We start from the raw sequence: 22,331 nt of genomic DNA, 5'->3' as shown, positions 1-22,331 counted from the left end.
TTGCTTTGTGGGTTCCATTGTGATCATTATCAATATAAGAAAGTTATTAGTAGGCCATGATGAAATGATTAAGAATATTGATATTCCACAACAGCACAACCAAGTGCAATGTAACTCGTTATTCATTGTATTATGAAGAGAACTCTTTCAAAGAAAAAAACATGTAACCGTTACAATCTAAAATGAAGAGATGCTGAATCTATCATCCCAGCACATAGAACAGTAATTTCAAAAGTTAGTAGGCAATCTGTAATTATATTCATTTAGGATTAGTAATGCACTACAAATTAACATTATTAAAAACAAAAGCAGCATTGTTACATTAATAATATATTTTAACTCCAAAAGCATCAGCCAAACTTGAAACATACAAAATTACCTATTAGCTAAGCTTCAAAATTATGTATGAAGAAATTTCCAGTGCTGGCATTACGTGTAAGACTACTGTGTAATGTGTTTGAATACAAAAAACCAACCTTGATGCTCGCATTGAATGCCTTCCACCCTGCAAGGATGATTCAATCTGCATATCACATCAGTTCCAAGGCGATAAGTCATGAGAGGAAAAACTTTCATGCAATACTTCATAGGATGTTTTTCATCCATTTTTTTATTTTTACAAGACTTCAAACTATCCATAAACTGATCGAATCATCCATATCTGTGTTTCTCTAGGGTGATTGCTTAGTTACTTTCATAATAACTGTAACTTAGCAAACCCTCTCTATCCCATTTTATCCGATGAAAATTATTATGCATTAGTATAACTTCAGAATCCTCTACCCACAGGACTATCAGGTTCATCTGGAAAAGTGGGTTTACAAACAATAAAATAACACTATGAAAAGAAAACTAGATAGAACCAAGATATTCATGTTGAAAGAATTTTTCTCGTAGGAGCACAAAGAAAATGATACTTTTCAAGCATGATTAGTACATATGCATGGAGTAACCTAATATTAAAAGCAAATAAATGACATTTTTCTCAGATTCAGAATAAATGAGGTTATTAGTTAAATGACTAGTCAGTCAAAAAAGACAAGCGCAGCTATTCACAGTCTCAAATAACAACTCGAGAGGGCATTCTCCATACCCTTCTTAAAATTCATAATGGCCACAATGATAAAGAAACACATAAATACAATAGTCTTAAATAAGATGTAATGACTAATGAAACAAAAAAAATGTTAACCACATTGTGATCTAATACTGCACGTGTTTACACCATTTGATATTAATAAATCTGGGTTTATCGTGAACTCTTGTGGATTTTAAATCCAAATATCTTAGGGACATAACCCTGCACAGGCTTTGTTGGCTTGATGTACGGGTATGTCATCAAAAATAAGTGTGGAAAAGTTGTGCCAAAATATGCTCCATCGATATCTACATTGAATTTAAGCATCTTAAGGAGAAAACAAGTTAAATAAGATGCAAACACATGCAGAGCAGATATGTTCAGACAGAAACCTAGAGACCTTGACTATATGAATATCCTACGGATTCTAGCACACAATGTAACAATGATACAAGAAATATAAAAACTATGCATGCACATTGTATATGAAACTACAAGAACCCCAAGAGAACAATCTAGCAAATAAAAACAAATAATCAGTAAGAACATTATTTATTAAAAGGATACTGCCTTGATACTTGGACCTTGGGTAATATACATCTTCACACTTGGGGCAGTATATTTTAACTGTACTTGTACGAGGAATATCTGATTGACCAACTGGGAGGCATGGTTGACCTGAGCAGTGAACTCGGGGGCACCTTCCAAAATCTGTACTCTTGTACTTTTCTAGCTGTATCACCACCATGAGATAAACATGAGGATTAGCATTATGGGTATGATCCATAAAATCACAAAAATGTACTTTCATAGCACTTACCATTGTACATGAGGATTAGCATTATGGGTATGATCTATAAAATCACAAAAATGTACTTTCATAGTACTTACCATTGCACCCATTCCTTTACTTGTTAGGATATAACGAACATGAATCAAACCATACAGCATCTCTGCAGCCGATTCCACAAGCTCATTCTGGTCCTCAGTTAAGATATCCTCTGCAAATGAAATAATTACAGTTTGAACGAGGAAGACTACATACTGTATTTCATTTAAATCATCTTGGGAGTTCATTCAACCAGTTTCACATTGCCACAACTGCTACTTGGTGTCCTCGCTATAGCATGGATAGGTCCTAGGCTACAAATTTCAGTTCTTTATTATGCACCAAATTTAAATTATAGCAATCCTTCTGAAAACTATATTAGATTCCATTTCAGAATGTGCAGAATATTGCAAAGCATTTCTACAACCCTTTCATATCAAATATGTTGAAATTAACAAAAGAAAATTACTTGAACTTTCAACCCTAAATGATGGCCTATCAAGTTTTTTTCATTTTAAAGCCCCTTTTGGTAAGTAGATTGCTTCCTGTTACTGAGCAGTAATTCTATTACATGAACTGACGACTTGTCAATAGTTATCAACTTAAATTTTATGAACATCTTTGCTCATCTGCCCAGCAGATAACATAGTGCCTTGATTTATTTGTCAAATAACCAACTGCTCATATTAAATATAGCAGATCTCAGTTTACATTATTACTTAAAATATTTCCCTATAGTTATTTGAGACCTCACAGAATTGCAAGAAACAATTTGATGATAAACCATCATATCTGCTTCTGCCTCATTTGTTTTCTTATAAATAATTTGGATGATGATTCCCATTATTATTGTCAAGCCAACAGGGCCACAGTTTCCTGGTGAGGTTGATAAATTTCATGTTATCAACCGGTACAGTGAGATGTCCCAGACTCCAATGACATGAGAAACATGGGGATGAATCCAGGTATAAACCCCACTCATATTTTTGATTAATATATACTGTTCAGTCCTGGCATCTAAAACCAAGAGGAGGAGTTGATATATGGCACAGCCTATCAGTGTGTTTTTCTTGGAATGTAAAACCAAAGAAAAAGGATTAGATCAAACACTAGTATGACCGTCAACAGGATTCATTGATTGGGCGGCTCAAGTTCAACTCACAAGAAATAAGTTTACTCATATTAAATATTAACTAATTCAAGGAGCTTTGGCTCATTCATCACTTTTTTAGCAATCATATCCTTTTTAATTTTGCTGGTTACAACCCCTTGGGATCCAATCCCATACCAAACTGACCCAGGTACTAGTCCGGCGACGGGAGCAGCCCGAATTTGCCCAAGGTCCCAACCAGGTTCCTAGGTAGAACCTTGGGTGAACCCAGACTGAAACAAGAGGAACCCAAGGTGACACAAGGGCCATACAAAGGGAAAAAATCATTTTTAAAAAAAGTCAACTAACTAATTTCACCCTCAAGTGATAAATACACCCCATACCCCCAAGAGGACACTGCCACTCAACCCCATTGAGTGTGTTGAATGTTATTGTCACACAACTTGTAAAAAATCCCTTTGGATACAACAGCTTCTACATATGAGATGGCTAGTGGAAGTGGCATTGTAACTCATTGTGGTTCAAATGAAATTGAACCAGATGTTGACTTTGATGCTCCTAATGAAGAGATACATGAAGATTATTGAATATTGATTGTAATTTTCATTGTCTATTGAGATTTCACAAGTCACTGAATTATGAATTTATGAGTTTTTCCTTTTTTGCAAATTATGAGATTTAAATATTTTGTTTGTTGGCAATTATGAGCATGAGAATCACCGATTTTATAATTACAGGCACACACACACCTGTACCCAGCCATACTGCACCAAGAAAAAAAATTGTTGTACCAGTCTACCCAGCCCCATACCAATACCAGAACCCGCAACTTAGATTATATCACTTAAGCTTTCTGAAACCTTTGCAGTTGATTGGGTGGATCAAGATGGTAAATCCTGAATGAAGTTATATTGTAAATAAATCCAAACACAGCAAGGACATGAATTAAAGGAAAAATAATACTAATCAAGAGGATAACACATCGATACCTCTGGATAGTATTTACAATAAAAATTTCTACCGTGATGTAAGTTGCCAGTTTGGGTACAGGATCTGTACATTTCAGAGCAAGCTGGCATGGGAATATTTTCCCCCAGGTTCATTGCAGCTGGTACGTCCATAATACACACACACACACATACAAGGCACAACAGGACATACTGCAACTGTATTCAAGGAACTGAAGATACAGTTTTCAATGGGGATATTTTTGGAAGGAACCCACCTACAGGACCTTCTACAGATGCTTTTGCTTCAGAATGGTTTTTTTAATTAGCATCTTATAAATATGCCTTGGAGACACAATTGGGCACACTGCAGTTGTACTCAAGGTAGCGAAGATACAGTTTTCAACAGGGATATTTTTGGAAAGGACCTGCCTACAGGGCCTTCTACAAATGCTTTAGCTGGTTTTCTTGATAGGCACCTTGCTGTCTATGATGCTTTAGTTCCTTCCTAGCACTTGCTACACCAAGAAAGAGGTGTAATTTTTTTGAAGGCAGTCACTAATGGAGTTATGTCATAGCGCCAGTTGTGAGAAGTGAAGGAAAAATAGTGTGGAGCAACATAAAAGAAGTATCGGTGCTAGCCGCCTGGTTAAACAGGCTGAGAAGGTCCCACTGCAGCAGTTGGGCAAAGGAATGAAGGGAGATGCAGATTACTATGCAGAAATGCTACTGATCTGCAGGTTCTCTTCTTTTTGGCCTTGTTTACCAAATTTGCATAAATGGGTCTCAAATAGTTGGCATTTTCTTAAAGAATCTGTAGTTACATATTCTTTCTCTCAATATTTCTTAATTAGAATAGACTGGCAAAGGGGCCAAGGTCATGGGAGAATACTGCTCTTTGTATAAAATCCTAGTATCTGAGCTTTAAACCCCTTGGTGAAAATTTAAAGATTTTACCAGTCTGGATTAGATTACCAAATCTGCCCTTCACTTCTGGCTCATCTCTTCTTTGGAGGCTACAGGCAACTCATTGGGTAGATTTGTTTGCACATCTTTTGAGACCATTTGAGATCTCCAACTTCTTATGCCCATATTTTGTTGATACGGACATATATTTGGGTCACTGACAGAGATATTAATGAAAGTAGGTGATTTCTTATGGAAGCAGATGTCGGATCATGAGAAGCAAGCACTCACATGTTGGAACTGCCAACAGGCTTATGCTCAAAGAAAAAAATATGTAAAGACAGGAAAGCATCTTGGGAGTTGAATGTGCCCTCACTGGATCTGCAGTAGATGGATGTTTTGATGTCATCAGTAGTCTCCTTGGTAAAGGAGGATGAACTTTTAGATAAAATTAAGGACTTCTAAGGTATTGATCATAATCTTATAAAGATGATTTTTCTTGGATGAAGCAATCAAAGGAGAAGAGGAGGGTATGGAGATGGCTCCTAAGTTCAAGGGGTACACAGCACTAGCTAACTGCAAAGAGAATTACAAGTTAATATCTCATCTTTATCATTGTAACGAACTTTGAATTTAAATGGTGAGTGCTATAATAGAGCTCCCAACTAAATATAATAATAAAATAGCTTAACCAATAATAATTACATATGATTTTATAAATGTTTTATTTATAAAATATAAATTATATAATCAATATTTATATTAAAATAAATATATTATAAATTTATATAAATAAAAACCTAAGAACTTTTCATAACCCAGCCTATGGGAAAGCGGTGCTGGCCATTGCATCCATCTCTATCTTACATTTAACAAGAATAAAAATTACTTTCCACAATATGCTTTGACAAAACAACGGCCATGCATTGCCTTCCCATAGTTAAATCATGACAATGTAGACGTTTCATGCATCTCTGTCAAAGAATGGCATATAGTAAGTACACTACATGCATCTCTAGCTACCAGTATTTTACAAGAAAAAAAAATTAAAAATATTGGAATTTTTATCAACCTGAAAAACACTCGGTGATCAATATGGACTCATCCTCCACCCAAAAGAAGTGTCATTTCAAGGTTGGGGGCAAAACATTCCCTCACTACCCCTCACCACTGCCTGCAGGGAGGACATTGAGTGCTGAACAGAGATTCTATATGTCATGATAACAATTTTGCCTTGTGTCAAAGCTTTGAACTGTCATGTCCCTTTTTTTAATTAAGATAATTACTAATAATATTTAAGTTGGTCCCAAGAACCTCTAAGTTTAAGAGCAACTTAATAATATTATTATAATTAAAAATAAATAGCATTGCTAAACACTAATATTAAAGTAAAGTAAAATAGAAATTTAAAAAATAAAATAAAATAAAATAAACTTTTAAAAGCATTTTTAAATACTTGGAGGGAAATTTAGGACCCAGGGGCCCAATATGAAAATGTATATCAAGGAGGTGCATATCTTCATTTGGGGACCATTCAAGCTATCATTTGCATATTACTTTCATATTTGAGCAACTGTTTAATCTAGGGCATTCAAGGACGAAAACCCTTGGCATGTTTGAACTCTAGAGGACAAAAACCCTTGTTCCCATGTTATGTGATTCCAACCAGGGATAGCAAATATGCTAATTCATTTGAGAACTTAAACATTTTTCAAGTTTGCATGTTGCGGCTACAATGTTGCTACAGTGAATTGCTAAAGATTTCATCATTTGGAGGGTTATATGTTCCTGCTACAGTGTATCTACAGTGATTTGTAGAAGATTTCATCATTTGGAGGTTACATGTTGCCGCCACAGTGTTTCCCATCATTTTTGATAGTTTCTACATTGGTTTCTAAGGCTTTGAGAGTTATTGTGCATCAAAAATTGCTGGATCTGAATTGTTTATGACATTTCCAGTCAACCCTAGTTGTGCACTACCTTTGAAGGAGTAAAATCAGTTAATCCCAGCCCTAAAAACAGTTATACTGCTACTGGTTTACATCATTTTCAGCCACCAACAATCATCCTCAGCATTACATCGTTCATATAAGATGCTGTTCCAGCATTCTAGAAGGTTACATCAGTCATATAAGGTGCTGTCCCAGTTAACAAAAGGTTGTATCAGAAATTAACAGAGCTGTACCTGGCTTTGAGAGGATTACTAAATCATTCGGAATGCTTTATCAGTAGTCATATTGCACAACATCCGTTATTGTTCACTTGGGAGTTGATTAGGAAGCGTAACATTCTGAAAATTCATTTCCAGCTTGCATATCAGTATTGTCACAATGTTTCCTTGTCTGACAATTAAATAAAATCAATATTGTTGATTTCTAATCAGATCTGAATGTGATTTAAAGCTATATAAGGTTTTGGTGAAGTTTCCAACTTGGCAGTTGCAATAAGCATTTGTATTACAAATTTATAGTTGATGTCCCAGTCGTGTAAGTTTTAGAAAAAATCAGAAAATAACAAAAATCATAAAAAGGGGGACATTGCATGAACAGACAGACAACATGATGGCACGTACAAGTTGTTGACTTCAGAAGAAAAAAGAAATATTTAAATGGTATTGGAGGCAAAATAGACAACTAAAACAGCTGTTATTGTTTTTCTAACTCAGATCCACTCATTATCTTGACCTTAAGAAGCTAGTGATCAAATAATTCTTATTCCATACATCACAGATACCTAAGGCTTGGTAAAGAGTAAGAGGAAGGAGTGAGGGTGGAGTGATGGTGGATGTTAGCAAGTTTTCATAAATGTTTGTCAGTTTCTGCTGACTGCTGGAAGTAATTTCAAAAACAAAGAAGAAAACAAACAAAAAGATTCTAAAATGATGATGCACCACCAGACTGTCCACTAAAGGATGGAGTGGATGATGGGGTTGATCAGCAGCTGCTGCTCTTGATGATGATGCTCTTGTCAAGCCAAGAAAACAGCTTTCTAAATCTCTGCTGAATGGGAAATGCAGGGCTGCTTCTCTGGCCACTCAAAATAAGTTGGATGGGTCTGCTACCTCAGGCATTTTTATCCTCCACGGCTGTCGGAATTTCGAGAAAGGCAGTTGTTATCATAGAAACGGGACTCGGACTCGGCACGGACTCGGCAAGGGTGACTCGACTCGGGACTCGGGACTCGGGACTCAGATCGGCTAGGACTCGGCAGGACTCAGCAAAGTGAAAAACCCAAGAAATTTAGTGATTTTTAAGGATTTAAAACTTGTTTCATGCACCCTTTATTAAACAAACCTTAAATACACAATAACATCATCAAATAGAAGCTAATTTGATCACATACACAAGTATACATCGATCACATTAGTATAAACGCAAATTGTAGCTGAAAGAAATAGCAACCAATAACCATAGATATATAAATAGTGTCAAATGTAAAAATATTACAAAACTCATGGAATATGAAATCCATGACATCAAAATTCAAATGTTCCAGTTCCACACATATATCAAAAGTAAAACAACTACAAGTCTATGGCTCAAAGGAGCCTGGGTCCTTCCTACGAAGGCATCTAAGGTAGGTCCTGGATGCGTCAGCAGCCATACTCTCTGCCCGTGACTCCATTCTACCCTCACCAACATCAGCTATGTCTGGCTCTAGCTCTGGCTCTAACTCTGCTCGCGCTCTAACGTCCCCCTCTGCCATGGCTACAACCTCAGCCTCTCTATCTACCTGGTCGATCCAATCTAAGTCCTCATCACTAAAGATAGCATCTGTAGCCTCACTGATCCACTCCGATTTTGGATTGACCTCCTCTAGCGTGATCGGGGTGCTGTCATGGTCCATAACCTATTTTTGTCTAAGACGGAGGTTGTAATGAACAAAGACTAGATCATTCAACCTCTCCATAGACAGTCTATGCGCCTCTTGGAGTGTATGTGCTCAAACATACTCCAATACCGCTCAAACATATTCCAATCCTCTCTAACAAGCTTTTGATGCACCAATGCAAGTATTACACTGCCCCAATGTAATTTTACTCCTCCTTGCTGGTTGCCCTACCATGCTCTCTTCTTTTTCCTCACAACTCTCCTCCTATTTTTTCAATAGAATGAAATGAGATGCCTTTTACAACTTAGAATCAAATATAAATGAAAAAAAAGCAAAACCATTATTTAACGTGTTTTTATTTTACTTTTTCAGCATTTTCCGCCGGTTGAGTCATGGACTCAGGACTCGCCGGGTCCGAGCCAAGTCACCGAGTCATGTGACTCGCCATGACTTGGCCAAAACTCGGCGAGTCCGGGTCCGAGCCACCCAGGACTCACCAAGGGTTACTCGGCCCATGACTCGACGAGTTTTGGCGAGTCATGGCGAGTCACAGAACTCTAGTTGTTATGTCTTCTGATATTTGTATTACTATTTCCTCTTCTAAAAAATAATGTGCATCTGTTGTAGAAGGAGATTTGAAGGCTGCAGCAGCCTCTGGAAGAAGATTGATTGTGTGAGACTGAAGGGTTCTCACAACTCTAAGAGACCTTTTCATTTAAATGCCATCAATGGGTTAAGAGCTATAAGACAGCCAGTTGAAGTTTCAGAGAAAATTCCATTGTTGGAATTGTAGATCGATGTAGCAGAGGAAATCAATCACCATGCTGAGTTTGACTTGATGTGCAGATCTTATAATCTTTGACCCAGTCTTCTGGAAGTACATGAGTGAATGACCAAAAAATCTCTAAAGCTGTAGTTATTTCTCTCTGCGGTTAGAGCTTTATTATCATTGCATGTGATATCAAGGCTGACAGAGTTTATTCTTGCAGAGGGGTTGAAGATCTGGGGTAGAGCTTCTCTATTTAAAGCCACGGTTCCCAGGTTTTAATACTCTCACAGAAAGCTTGGCAGTTTTACCAGTCTGGGTAAGGATTTTTCCACTGTCTTTTTTCGTTTCCTTCTTGTTTGGAGATTTTTGGTAACTCTCAAGGTAAATTTATTGCCATCTCTTCCAAAAAATTGTATCTTCCTCATCCTACCTTTGCACAAATTTTGGTAAAGTTGGATGTGTCAAAGGGCCTTCTCGCTGAAATTTGGTCTAAAGTAGATAGCGACCTTTGGAAGCAGCAGCTTGATTATACAAAGTTGGCTTTCAAATGTAAAAAATTTGCTTTTGTCCTGTACATTTGTTATGTTGGTGTCCTGGAGAAGCAAAGAAAACCCCTAGATTGGCATCCCAGTAACAGAATGCTTAATCATTTCAATTTTCATTTGAATGTTGAAAGCCCCATGCAAGAGTCTCCTTTGACCAAAGGTACAGATTCCTTAGAAAAGCTGCCTCTGGGTGGCTACCCATCATCTGCTCAAAGCCCAGCTTTGCATGTGAACTCTTCTCCCCTTAAACCTGCATCTAAGGAACTGGAGCTTTTAAGCCTTTGGCAGATCAAAAGAAGGTTTTAATTTCTGTCAAAGTTGTGAACTATTGCTATCATGTGAGAATTTTACAGTGTCCTGCTCTCCTAGTGTCTACCTCAATGGCTGTCTTTTTTGGATTATCTAGAGTAGGAGTTCCCCTGGGGATATAGAACCTAGCAGCATATTCCCAGAGAAAGGGGATTGGACAAAAGTCTCCCATAGAGCATCAATTTTGCATAAGAAAGCCTCTTCTCAGATGATTCTTAGAACACAAAAGAAAAAGAGGTCAGAAAGCATGTTTTGCGCTGGGTAGTTTTTTCACTACTGTAATGTTTTGTTGAAGCTTTCCAGTTTGATTGTTATAGCATTAGTAGTATTTTGTGTCCATTAATAAGTCTTTTGTAATAGTTCTCTCTAAGGGAGCAGGCCCCGGTAGAACCTGCAATTAGTCCACCAAAATACATATATTGAGATTACATGTGTGTGTGTGTGTGTGCATGCATTATAATAACACTGCTAGCTGCCAAAGCCTCACTATTCCTGTAATGACCTGTTTTCAGACAAAATACCATTCAACACTCCTACACCCAGCAATTCCCATCTGCATCATAATCAATGCATTCAAGGAGGCAACGTTTCAATCCTTGCACTACCTTTTGGATGGTTTAGATGACTCAGCAGCAATAAATCCCATTCTCTAATGTTTGAAAGCAGCAGCTTTACGATTGGGAATTACAATATGAATCGCACTTCACAAAAAGACAAAAGCTGCTAGTGTCAGAGATTGCTTCCCCAGCATTAGACAATGATAATCCACCTAAATTAACAAAAAGGAAATTGCTTGTAGTGGCGCCAATATCATGTAAGTCTATAGAGATAAATACTTAAGGAAAAATTGACGCTGGTTTCATTCTAGCGATAGGCAATAAAGAAGAATTAAATTTAAATTAAACTATAAGTTATCAAAGGGCAGCGATTGAATAAGAAAGGTTGACTCCTTCAAAGGGTAGTAGTTGTACGTGAAAGGTTGTGACTCCCTCAATAATAAGATATAAAAGAGAGTACATTCAATGAGATAAGGGAGGGACTAAGAAACAATAAATTGGAATAACATCTTTTTAGTTAAGTTATATTTTTAAACATAAATCTAATTATCCTTTTAGAATTAGATATATTGACTTAGGCAAAAGTAAGAAATGTTTTAAAAGAGGGACATTACAATTCCCAAACTTTGGTTTATAGAACCCCATCCCCAAATCTCATCCACGCATTCCCTTGTTCCAAAACTCCATGAAACATAGAAAAACACCAAAAGAAGCCTAAAGCAAAAAAACCAACCAATAAAATAGGGAGCAGTTTTTTTCATGAATACATAACATATAACAAAATTACTGGCAGATGCTAAAATGCTAATATAAAAATTAAATAAGTGTTAAACAATAAACTCTGATGTTTGTAATGCAAAAGGAAGTCCTCTAAAACAAATATCATAAATATACTAACCATTTGCAGATTCTACATCCAAAATCAAGTCGAGGGCATGTTCATAGTAAGGGACTTGACTACTAAGTCCACTAAGGTTGAAGTTATCCTGAATGTACTCATCATCAACTTCACAAATGAACTCATTGCCTCTTAAATTGCAGAACCATGAGATCCAGGACGTGTCTTCACCATCAGAACCACTGACATCTGACTCCTCTGTGTCGGTCTCTGAATCCTCCTCTGGAACATTGCCACCCCAAAACAAGGAGCAATTAGAATAGGGAAACATGTCCATATTAAATCACAAATCAAAAACACAAAAGAAATGCAATAATTTAAACTGAAATATTAAATACAAACCAGTAATGCCAAAGTTATTGTCTGATTACAATTATACAATATATAAGTTAGGATCTTCACTTAAATTAGCTCGAGATGAGAAGACTTAAATATATAATGTCAAGAAAAACCACATTGATAGAAGATAATGTGTATATATTCATTTTAGATATCAGATGTTTTCAGAAGATAACTGCAATTTTACAATGAGCATATTCAGCCTATCATTGAACAAAGTGAGAGAAGCTGCAAATTCGTTTGCACATGACCCGCCTAAGCAATGTACCCAAAATGATATGTACAAAACCTTGGAAGACATCTGCCCGTAGATGATATGAAGCCCATTAAAAATATGCAGGAAGCCACATTTATCCAACACAAGTGGACCAGATTTGCCTAACTCGGGGGTTACATGAGTTAAGTAAAAATAAATAAGGAAGCTTTATCAAAGAGAACTCAATAATTTGGATGCAATTGTAAGTGTCTCCAGTTCCACCATTGATAGACACACCGGCCATTTGCATCCCATTAAATGTTTGTAGTTTCATTGTTGCTTTGAAGAACTGATATACATACAACATCACCTCCATAAAAAAGAAAAGGCTTGCCCCTAGGAAAGCAAAGAATCATGTGTCTGTACACAATGTCTTGTGTCTCTTGGATTGCAAAACAATTGAACACAATAGAAATCAAAAAGGACAGTGAGATGTAGAGCCTGAGCAACCAACACAAATTGATGAGAATCATGTTGCACATACCAAGTTGGTCAAGGTCCAACAGCAGAAGCTAGATGACTATTGCAATTTCAGCAATGAGTGTACCACAACATTTGCATCAGACAATGACTAACATTGGTCATCATATTTTGTGTGTTACTTTGTACTTAATATCTTGAACTTGATAAATAATGTAAGATAACAAATATTATGCTACAAATGCTTGTCATTGTTTAAATTTCATAGTAGAAAAAATCAGCAAACCAAAAGCAAAAGATTTTTTGAAAAAATCAGGGAAAAAACGGATTTAAAAAAAAGCATAAAAAATTGTAGAAAAAGAGAAAAACTATTTTTTTTAATAACTTAAGGGCATTTCCATAGCATAGAGATATAAAGAGCAAATAAAATAGAGTTTAACCCATGAATTGTAGAAAATAATTTTTTGCTGTTTATATACATATTACTGATTACATAGGCAAATATTCAGTTAACTTTTTAAGAGGGCAGTCACCGAATACATCAAATAGTTGTCTAAGTCTGAGATCAAATATTAACTAAGTCTATGAAGTAACTGAGATCAAAAGTTAACAGACAAATAGTAAAAGTGGAAGCAATTTTGAAGTGATCCAAGAATTTCATTGTGATTGAGGTAAGCCACTGGTTTTGGCAATACCTAGCTTGCAACTACTATTTTAGGTAGAGACAAATTTTAATGATTGTGCGTTGGAGGCTCTTTTATTACAACTATATAAGCTTGTTTGTTGTCATTCAGATTTATTTCGTGGAGCGCTTTAGATATATAACCCACATAATGAATTGTATGTCTTTGTTTGAGCAAAAATTAACTATATCAATTATAAATTATAAATCATATGTCTATATCTATATATATTAAATATGTCTTCAGCCATTTACTGTTGTGGTAGAAAAACTCCATTGGTGAGGCAGCCACCAAGGTTCAAACCCCTGCTGGGCCATTGAACTCGCGGGCTTTCTACCTTTGTTGGGTCGTTGAGCTCGTGGGTTTGAACATGTGAAGTGTGGGGAATGATGAACCCCCTGAAAATGGACAGAATAACCAACTTTTTAAACGTTGATTCCACATTCACTCTGATTTCGTCTTGGATCAACTCTATTTCTAAGCAAATCAGTAATTTCACGAGTTTTTCTAGGGTTTTGCAAGTTTTTACAATGATTTTTTTCACTTTTTTTTGCCATTTTTGAGGGTTTTAACATGATTTTAAAGTGATTTAAATGCAAAAAATCATTGAAAATTGGGTGAAAGATTGGTCAGACTTTTTCATGAATCGGGATTTTAAATCGACTAGCTCTAGGATTCAGGATTAATCGAGTATAATCACGATCTTTTGTAGACTATTGCTTCTATGGTTTAAACATTGATTCCACATTCACTCTGATTTCATCTCGGATCAACTCTATTTCTAAGCAATTCAGTAATTTCAGGAGTTTTTCTAGGGTTTTGCAAGTTTTTACAATGATTTTTTTCACTTTTTTTGCCATTTTTGGGGGTGTTAACATGATTTTAAAGTGATTTAAATGCAAAAAATCATTGAAAATTAGGTCAACGATTGGTCAACGACTTTTTCATGAACCAGGATTTTTTCGGGGAATAAATCGACTAGCTCTAGGATTCAGGATTAATCGAGTATAATCACGATTTTTTGTAGACTATTGCTTCTATGGTTTAATGAGCCAACTGATTGTCAAGCTGTCAAACTTTGTATAAATTTTATCTTCTTTTACTCATTTTGTGTACATAAATGATAAAGTACTACTAGTTTTTTTTATAGTTCAAATATTAATTTTCATATAATTGTTTATTAGTTATCACCCACCATCCCCAAAATATGGAACACAAAATCGTCCCCAAAAATGTACATTTCCGTGTCTCCTCATCCCCAAAAACACTAGTTAATAGTGTATAACAATGCTAGTCTATAGCCCAAGCCTCCAGCCCAAGATTTCCAATCACCATTTCCAATTGAGGGGCACTTCTATAATTTTATTTGTATCTGACTAAAACAATTAGAATTTATGGTTTTGGGTTTATCTCCCATATTAATGTTTTTTTAATATTAGTTGTGTTAGGAATTTGTTCTATCCTTTGCATAACAATTCACCTCTTCTAGTTGGGGCATGGAGGCACAATTTCCAAGGTGGGAAGCAAGAAAGACATGGTTTTCTTCTTTATGAGGATCCTACGATTGTAAGGGTCGGTTTGTCTTTTCTCCTAAGGATGAAACTTCTTGTTTGTCCTTTAAATAAAAGGTGTAATTTCTTGTTTTGTCTTTTAGCTTAAGGGAGTGTACCTCCTTGATGTTGTCTTTACTTTTCTTTTTAGCCCAAGGTTTTTAAAAGCCATTTCCTAGATATTGTGCTTATAAATACAAGCGCACGGAATTGTAAAACACACAACAGATTAGTTAGAGAGCACATGTTGGTTCCTAAAGATTAAGACAAGAGAAAGCTTACTATATTGTGAACATTATTTGTTAGTATAATGAGTGGTGGTGTTTTGTTGAGTTATTTCCCAAAGGGTCTTCCAAGATAAATCAATTTATCATATTTGAGTATGCTATTGTTCACTTTCTATTGCCTTTCAGATTTTGTTAGCATAGATTTGTAGTCTCATAAATTGTAACCCCTTACAATTTTACACTCCTTTCGGTTTGTCTTTTCTCCTGAGGATGAAACTTCTTGTTTGTCCTTTAAATAAAAGGTGTAATTTCTTGTTTTGTCTTTTAGCTTAAGGGAGTGTACCTCCTTGATGTTGTCTTTACTTTTCTTTTTAGCCCAAGGTTTTTAAAAGCCATTTCCTAGATATTGTGCTTATAAATACAAGTGCACGGAATTGTAAAACACACAACAGATTAGTTAGAGAGCACATGTTGGTTCCTAAAGATTAAGACGAGAAAGCTTACTATATTGTGAACATTATTTATTAGTATAATGAGTGGTGGTGTTTTGTTAAGTTATTTCCCAAAGGGTCTTCCAAGATAAATCAATTTATCATATTTGAGTATGCTATTGTTCACTTTCTATTGCCTTTCAGATTTTGTTAGCATAGATTTGTAGAGTCATAAATTGTAACCCCTTACAATTTTACACTCCTTTTTGGGCCCTTGCCTTAGTGTATCCCCTCACAGCTTTTTTGAAACCTATTTCTAGCCTTTTTACTGCCAAATAGTTATCATATGCTAATTTGGTGACCAGATTTTGTACCTTAACTCGGTGCACTCCACTATTGGAAATCTATGTTTAGTGCTCATATTGTTGTGTTTGTTATGAGTTTAACCAGTGTTCCACGGGCGTTGGGGACAGGGGAACGTCGGGACGCCGGGATGCGTCTCCGGGACGGGGGGACCAAGGGTCTAAATTTGGGGACGGCGGGGGGACGGCGGCAGGGGGGGGTGGCGAGGTGGTGGTGCTCATATACTTATACATATACATATAGTACTTGAAAAACTAGTTTTGAAAAGATGTATAATAGTATAAGAATTAGATTTCAAATGAAACTATAGGAAATACCAAGATTACTTAGATTAGTAATACTAATTGCTAAAAGTAAATAAAATTTGACAAATGAAATTGTCAAATTGGAGATTTCTCATTTCTATCATACGAATATTGAAAAAGGAAAACGAAAATACGAATATCTGATGCCATTGCAAAGTCTATAATAATAAAGATGATTACATGATTCATCATTACAATGAGTAGCCAAATACAAATACGTGTAGCAATAGCATTACAAAAGAGACTAGAGTCAAATACAAAATGACAAAACTCAAAATGTAGCTAATGGAGGCCTCTAATCATCTACGAACTCCTCCTCACTGGAACTGCTGGACTCCTGAAGATCAAGGTCCCTCAAGCTCACACCAACTAGCCCTGCTTCTGAAGTGGTAGGATCATCCTCATCAACCTGTGAAGGCTCCTCTGGCTCTACATCCCATCGTGTCGCTGGACTCTCCTTGTACACAAGTGTCTTGCGGTCCATGAGACGCAAAGCACTGTGTATAGCCACAACCTTCTCGGCTCTCTTAGAGGTAAGTTTGTTCCTCTTAAGAGGGTGGATGAAGCTATATGTAGACCAGTTCCTCTCAACAGTTGAAGAACTGGAAACCTGGGATAGCAGACGGATGGCTAGAGTGGTGGTCAAAGATTTCAGGCCATGACAATTCCACCATAAAAGTGGGTCCTCCTGTGCCATGTTGTCTATATCCATCTTTGCCGCATCTGAATAACCTCTAAGAGTGGCAAATCTTCCCCACTTAGTGCGCATTGTGCCGGCATCTCTGGAATCAAACATCTTCTCTATGCACCTAAAGAAACCCGCCTTCACCTCATTATCCTGAATCGGTGTCCGTCTACCCAGTCTAGCCTTGTACCACTAAGGATTCAAGACAAAGGCAGCCATATGCAAAGGAGTGTTCAACTTGTCCCATCTACGTTGAATGATAGGCTAGATTTGCTCATTGTAGAATGCTAAAGAGGGGTCCTTCACTCGCACAGCAGCCCTCATCTAGTCAAGCATAGAGTCAATGCACTCATACACCTCTCCAAGGTTAGGTGCATCCCCATCCCCATATCTGATCACTTGGAATACTAGAGAAATGATAGAGACAATGTATTTCGCATCAGTCCAAAACACATCACTCTTCACTATCTCCTTCACCCTTCTCCCCTGCTCTGTCTTGGCCCCAGCCCACCTATTCCACTCATTAGTCATAACCATGAGTTGCAATGCCTCTTGCAACTCAATCATTCTCTCCAAGAGAATGAAATAGGATGCATATCTAGTCTCAACTGGTTTCAAGAACTCATTCTTCGCGAATGTCCTGAAGAGTGCATGTGAAGTGTGGTGGTTGCAGATAAACATCTACACATCTCGCATCGGTGACCACTCCTCCAATCCAGTCTATCTTCCCCATGTCCTTGAGTGCATTGTTCATGGCATGCACACAACATGGGGTCCACCAAATGTGTCTATAGGCTGCCTCAATGAGTCTCCCTACTGCTCTACACACATGGGTTGCATCTGTCACTACTTGGACCACATTTTGTGGTCCAACCTCCTCAATAGCCTCCCTGAGGACCTGAAACTGGAAATCAGCATCTTTACAATGCCCTGTACAATCAACTGCTCTAAGGAAGTATGGGCCCTCTGCACATGTGACCATGACGTTGATGAGTGGACGATGGCTAATGTCCGTCCACCCATCCATAACTATGCTGCACCCCAATGCCACCCAACATGCCTTCATCTTCTCCATCAAAATATTGATCTTGGAATAGCATTTATGCAAAATCGAGGTCCTCATTTTCGTCTCCCCTGGGGGCACATAAGATGGTCCTCCCTTGGCCACCATAGCCATCATCTTCCTATAATAAGGAGACCGTGTAACATGAAATGGAATGCCATTGGCAAAGAAGAACTTGCCAATGGATTCATCTATCTCATCTCTCAGTTGCACATTAAACATATCGGCAATGGGGTTGCTCTATAGTGTCTACAACCTACGTTTCCCACCTCTGGCGGCAATAGAAGTGGAAGTGGATGGAGATCCAAACATCATTCCTCCCGTTTGCGAAGCATGAGAAGTACGTGGCACATTTTGGTTGCCCTGAAGTGCTGCCCTAGCAGACAAAGTAGTAGGCATTGAAATATTTGTGTCATCTGGACCCCCCCAAAGCCTGTTAAACTCAATTATGTACTGTATATTTTTTACTTCCTCCAAAAACTTACAATGTTTCACGCCTTTTCTTCTCCAAAACAGAAAGTGTGCATTCACCCTACTAATGCTACCGAACCATTCTGTGTCACAAATATTGCACTTCCACTTCCTTGTTCCCCCACTTGAATGTGATGTGCCTTATACTGATACTCGTGAAGCAAACTGTTTTAGAGGAGACTTAGGATCAAAATAACCCCTAGCATATGGTGCCAACAACTCTGAAGGGCAACCTGTACTAGCTGGTGCACTTGCCATAGAACTAGATTGGGCTCCAGGATCAGCCCCATGGTCACCCCCCTTATTTTCAGGTTCATATTCTGAATCATTCTCACTATGAGAATGGATTTCCATGTCATCTTCACTCATGCCTTGGGAGCTCATTGTGAAATTGACACTGCATTTCACAAAATAAAAATAAAAATAAAATCAGCCTAGTTTAACAATATATTTTTAAATTTTTTTCCTATTCATCTCAAAATGAAATTTGATGTTGAATCTTGAGGACAAAATGATGCCCTCAAGATTCAACATCAAATCTCATTTTGAGTCTTGAGATGAATAGGGAAAAAAAATCCAAAAATGACATAGAACAATGAAAATCAGAAAATAAAACAAAAAAAGAACAAGAAAAAGTTGAAAAACCCTACCTTGTGCTTGAAAAATCTCTCCAAAATGTAGAAGAATCTTCTTCTTCCTCTTCTTCTTGCTTCTTCTAGCTCCTATCACGCTTGCAATCAACTTTTCTCACCCCTTCAATCAGTCTTCTTCAAGTTTTTCCTCCTCTTCAGCTTGCTGGATAAAAAATCAGTTTTCCAAAATGAGAGTTAAATCTAAAAGAAACATGCTTTTGTGTTGTTTTGGGGGGTAGGGTGGGGCCCACGTCCAATTAGGGTTACCTCTTAACCCCCCCAAAAGGCACATGTTTTTTTAAAAATTGCCTTTTTGGTTTGTTTAGACGTGGGAGCGCGAGAGATGCCTGGGCGTCTCCCTGTCCCTCGAGAGATGCCTGGGCATCTCGAGAGATGGCTGGGCATCTTGAGAGAGACGGGGAGACGCCCAAACGTCTCCACGAGGCGTCTCCACGTCCCGACGGCGTTTGGGTGGCCGTGGCGGGAGGGCGGGGGACGTCGCGTCGCGTCGTGTCCCCGTCCCCCCGTCCCCGAGACTTTTCTGACGGGGGGGCGTGCCCAAAAAGGGGGGGACGCGTCCTCGTGGAACACTGGTTTTAACAACTCGTTGGGAGAACTGTATCGAGAAAATTCAAGAAAGGCCCAATCCTATAAATGTATTGTCTCAAATGCTTTGAGTGAATACAAATATTTATCCTTGTGTGCTGCTCTGAATGTTAAAATGGTATCAAAGCAAAGAGAAAATATTGGGTCGTGAGCTATGTTGTTGAATACGCATGACCTATGAGAAAATTGTGTGAGGCCCGAGTTCTTCCTTGGGGCGACATCTGAAAGGTCGTCTCATATTTAGAAATAACTGGTACAATGTGGTCTCTTACAGAATCCACAATTATCTTAAGGGCCTTCTCACTATCCTTGCTCCACTGAATTTTCTCTGTATCATCAGAGGGTTCAGGAATTTCACTTTTGACATGGGAGTCAATTTTATTTTCTTTCAAAACAAGCATGATCCTAAATTTCCAAGATACAAAATTTGATGCTCCATCTAATCTATCTTCAAACCTAACTCCAGTTGCCATTAGGATTATGGGAATGTGATCTTAGTAAGAGCTTGGTGAAAGTTTATGAGATCGTTACAGAATTTTAATATGATCTTCCTTAACTTCGCTCTGATACCATGTTAAGTTCTTTCAAAATTCTGTGATCAAAATAGAAGAGATGGAGATATGATCTGAAAGTTGTATTTTATCTGCTATAGCGTGTTTTAAAGATGCACCACACTTGTCAATTTCGGTGTGTACATCCTCCTCAATCTAAGCATGCTATATAAGTGGATAAGGGGTTACGTAGTGAAGAGATGTCTTCCCACGTAGGAAGACACATCTCTTCCCTACATACCTCTCACCACAGTATATAAACTAGTCATGTTTACTTACCCGATCGAAAGGAGTGCGACTTGTTTGAGAATCACTTTACCACCCGATACCATGAACGGTGTAACCGTTGGTCAAACGCGATAAGTTAACTTTGGTTTTATTTATCATTAGTTTACGTTAACATATTAGTATATGTAATCAAATTAATATATATATATCGGAAGCATGAAATAGTACGACCGACGTTACAAAATTAATAACATGTGCTTCAATTTTTTTACGTTTCTAATAATTGGAAATTTCATATAATGGGGGGAATTTAACATCAATATTCCATCCAGCTGCAGTGAAAACTTCCTCTGTTGTTGGAGATCAAGTGGCACGATCATCAACAATTGCTATGTGTGGGTTATTTCCTTATGTAACCCGCTAGTGTAAAATATTGTAATGAACAAAACCACTGGTGTGATGTAGTTCATGGATCTTGAAAAGGTTAGTGGTAATCCAGAAAACCATGTGAGGTGAACAGATGAGTGGGTTCCTGTTCATGTCCAAGTTTGTGGTAAACCTGTGTGAAAATGAAAGGGTAATCGGAGGCACCTTTTGTTTTGAATCAAGATCATGAGCCAGAAGAGTTGGGCTTACTGCAGTTCAAAGTTTGAGTTTTTACCATGTTCGCACTAAGGGGGGAATGTTGGAAATCTATGTTTAGTGCTCATATTGTTGTGTTTGTTATGAGTTGCTTTTTGAGAAAATTCAGGAAAGACCCAGTCCTATAAATGTATTCTCTCAAATGTTGAGTGAATACAAATATTTATCTCTGTGTGCTGCTCTGAATGTTAAAATGCATACCTACCTTTGTTTCACCCCTTTTTAGGTAGACTAGGGCACTAGGTGCCATAGTCCCCCCTAGAATGGGCCCAAATTTAAACTTGTTGGTTTGGCAGTTCCCACCAGTTGTTATCAAATCCTCATATTTGAATATGACCATTGGAGGTTAGCCTAATTTATGAAATACCTTGGGAACCCTATATAAGAGCATCTTTCCTAAATCATTTTCATCCATCCACCTACATTCTAATCAACTCCAAGAGCAAGTATTATGAGCGAATTTCTTCAAATCTGGTATCATGGAGCAGCAAGTTACAACAAAATCAAGCATGTGGGTTTTCATGATTGATCTTGCCTTGTCATGTCATGTTAATGCATCAAAACTTTTGGGTCCTATCCAAAGAGCCTTGCATCATCAACATTATCAAAGGGTCAAAGCCCCAGTGGGGTCAAGAGGCAGCGACAAGAGACTTCTAGGAGTCCCTAGGATGTTAGAGGGACACATGGGCGTCCCCACAACATCTCGGCATCCCCGACATCTCCGAGACGTATCCAGAGTCCCAACAGCGATGGAGGGACGGCATCGAGACATCCCCACCTTGTCCCCGCATTCCGGAGACATCCTTGTACCAAAAACACGAGATTTTGGGGAGAACGCATCCCTATGTTTCATTGCCTTCAGGATAATGGTGCATAGCTATAGTGTCCAACACTTTTGGACTCAACTTGTAAACATAGATTCTTCTTTGAGTCCCATTTCCAAATATGTCTTTGGAATTTGCATATATGTTATGTAGCTTACTGTTCATGTCGATTATTGTCAAATTTACATCTTTATACCTAGTTCTTGCATTCTCTCATTTTATTTTATCGAATCATACCAAATCACAAAAGAATAACAATCAATCCATAGTACCTG

At 37.6% G+C, this 22,331-nt stretch overlaps 1 protein-coding gene across 4 annotated transcripts in view; it reads right to left on the bottom strand.

Moving 5' to 3' along the window:
• Positions 1-959: 959 nt before the first annotated feature.
• LOC131067143 (putative casein kinase II subunit beta-4) overlaps positions 960-22,331 on the bottom strand; it is a 49,600-nt gene continuing 28,228 nt past the window's right edge. For 3 of the 4 annotated variants that reach the window (XM_058002074.2, XM_058002073.2, XM_058002075.2), the window contains 4 exons: positions 11,781-12,002; positions 1,970-2,079; positions 1,646-1,811; positions 960-1,395 (listed from right to left, as the gene is read on the bottom strand). In XM_058002074.2, coding sequence (XP_057858057.1) covers positions 1,250-1,395; positions 1,646-1,811; positions 1,970-2,079; positions 11,781-12,002 — 644 coding nt within the window. In that variant the 3' untranslated portion in view covers positions 960-1,249. The remainder of the gene's footprint in view (positions 1,396-1,645; positions 1,812-1,969; positions 2,080-11,780; positions 12,003-22,331) is intronic. The other variant, XM_058002076.2, reaches the window with a different exon arrangement.

This window comes from Cryptomeria japonica, chromosome 11 (assembly GCF_030272615.1).
Source record: "Cryptomeria japonica chromosome 11, Sugi_1.0, whole genome shotgun sequence".
Taxonomy (NCBI): domain Eukaryota; kingdom Viridiplantae; phylum Streptophyta; class Pinopsida; order Cupressales; family Cupressaceae; genus Cryptomeria; species Cryptomeria japonica.
The sequence above is the reverse complement of the archived record's forward strand: the minus strand, read 5'-3'. Positions and strand labels throughout refer to the sequence as shown.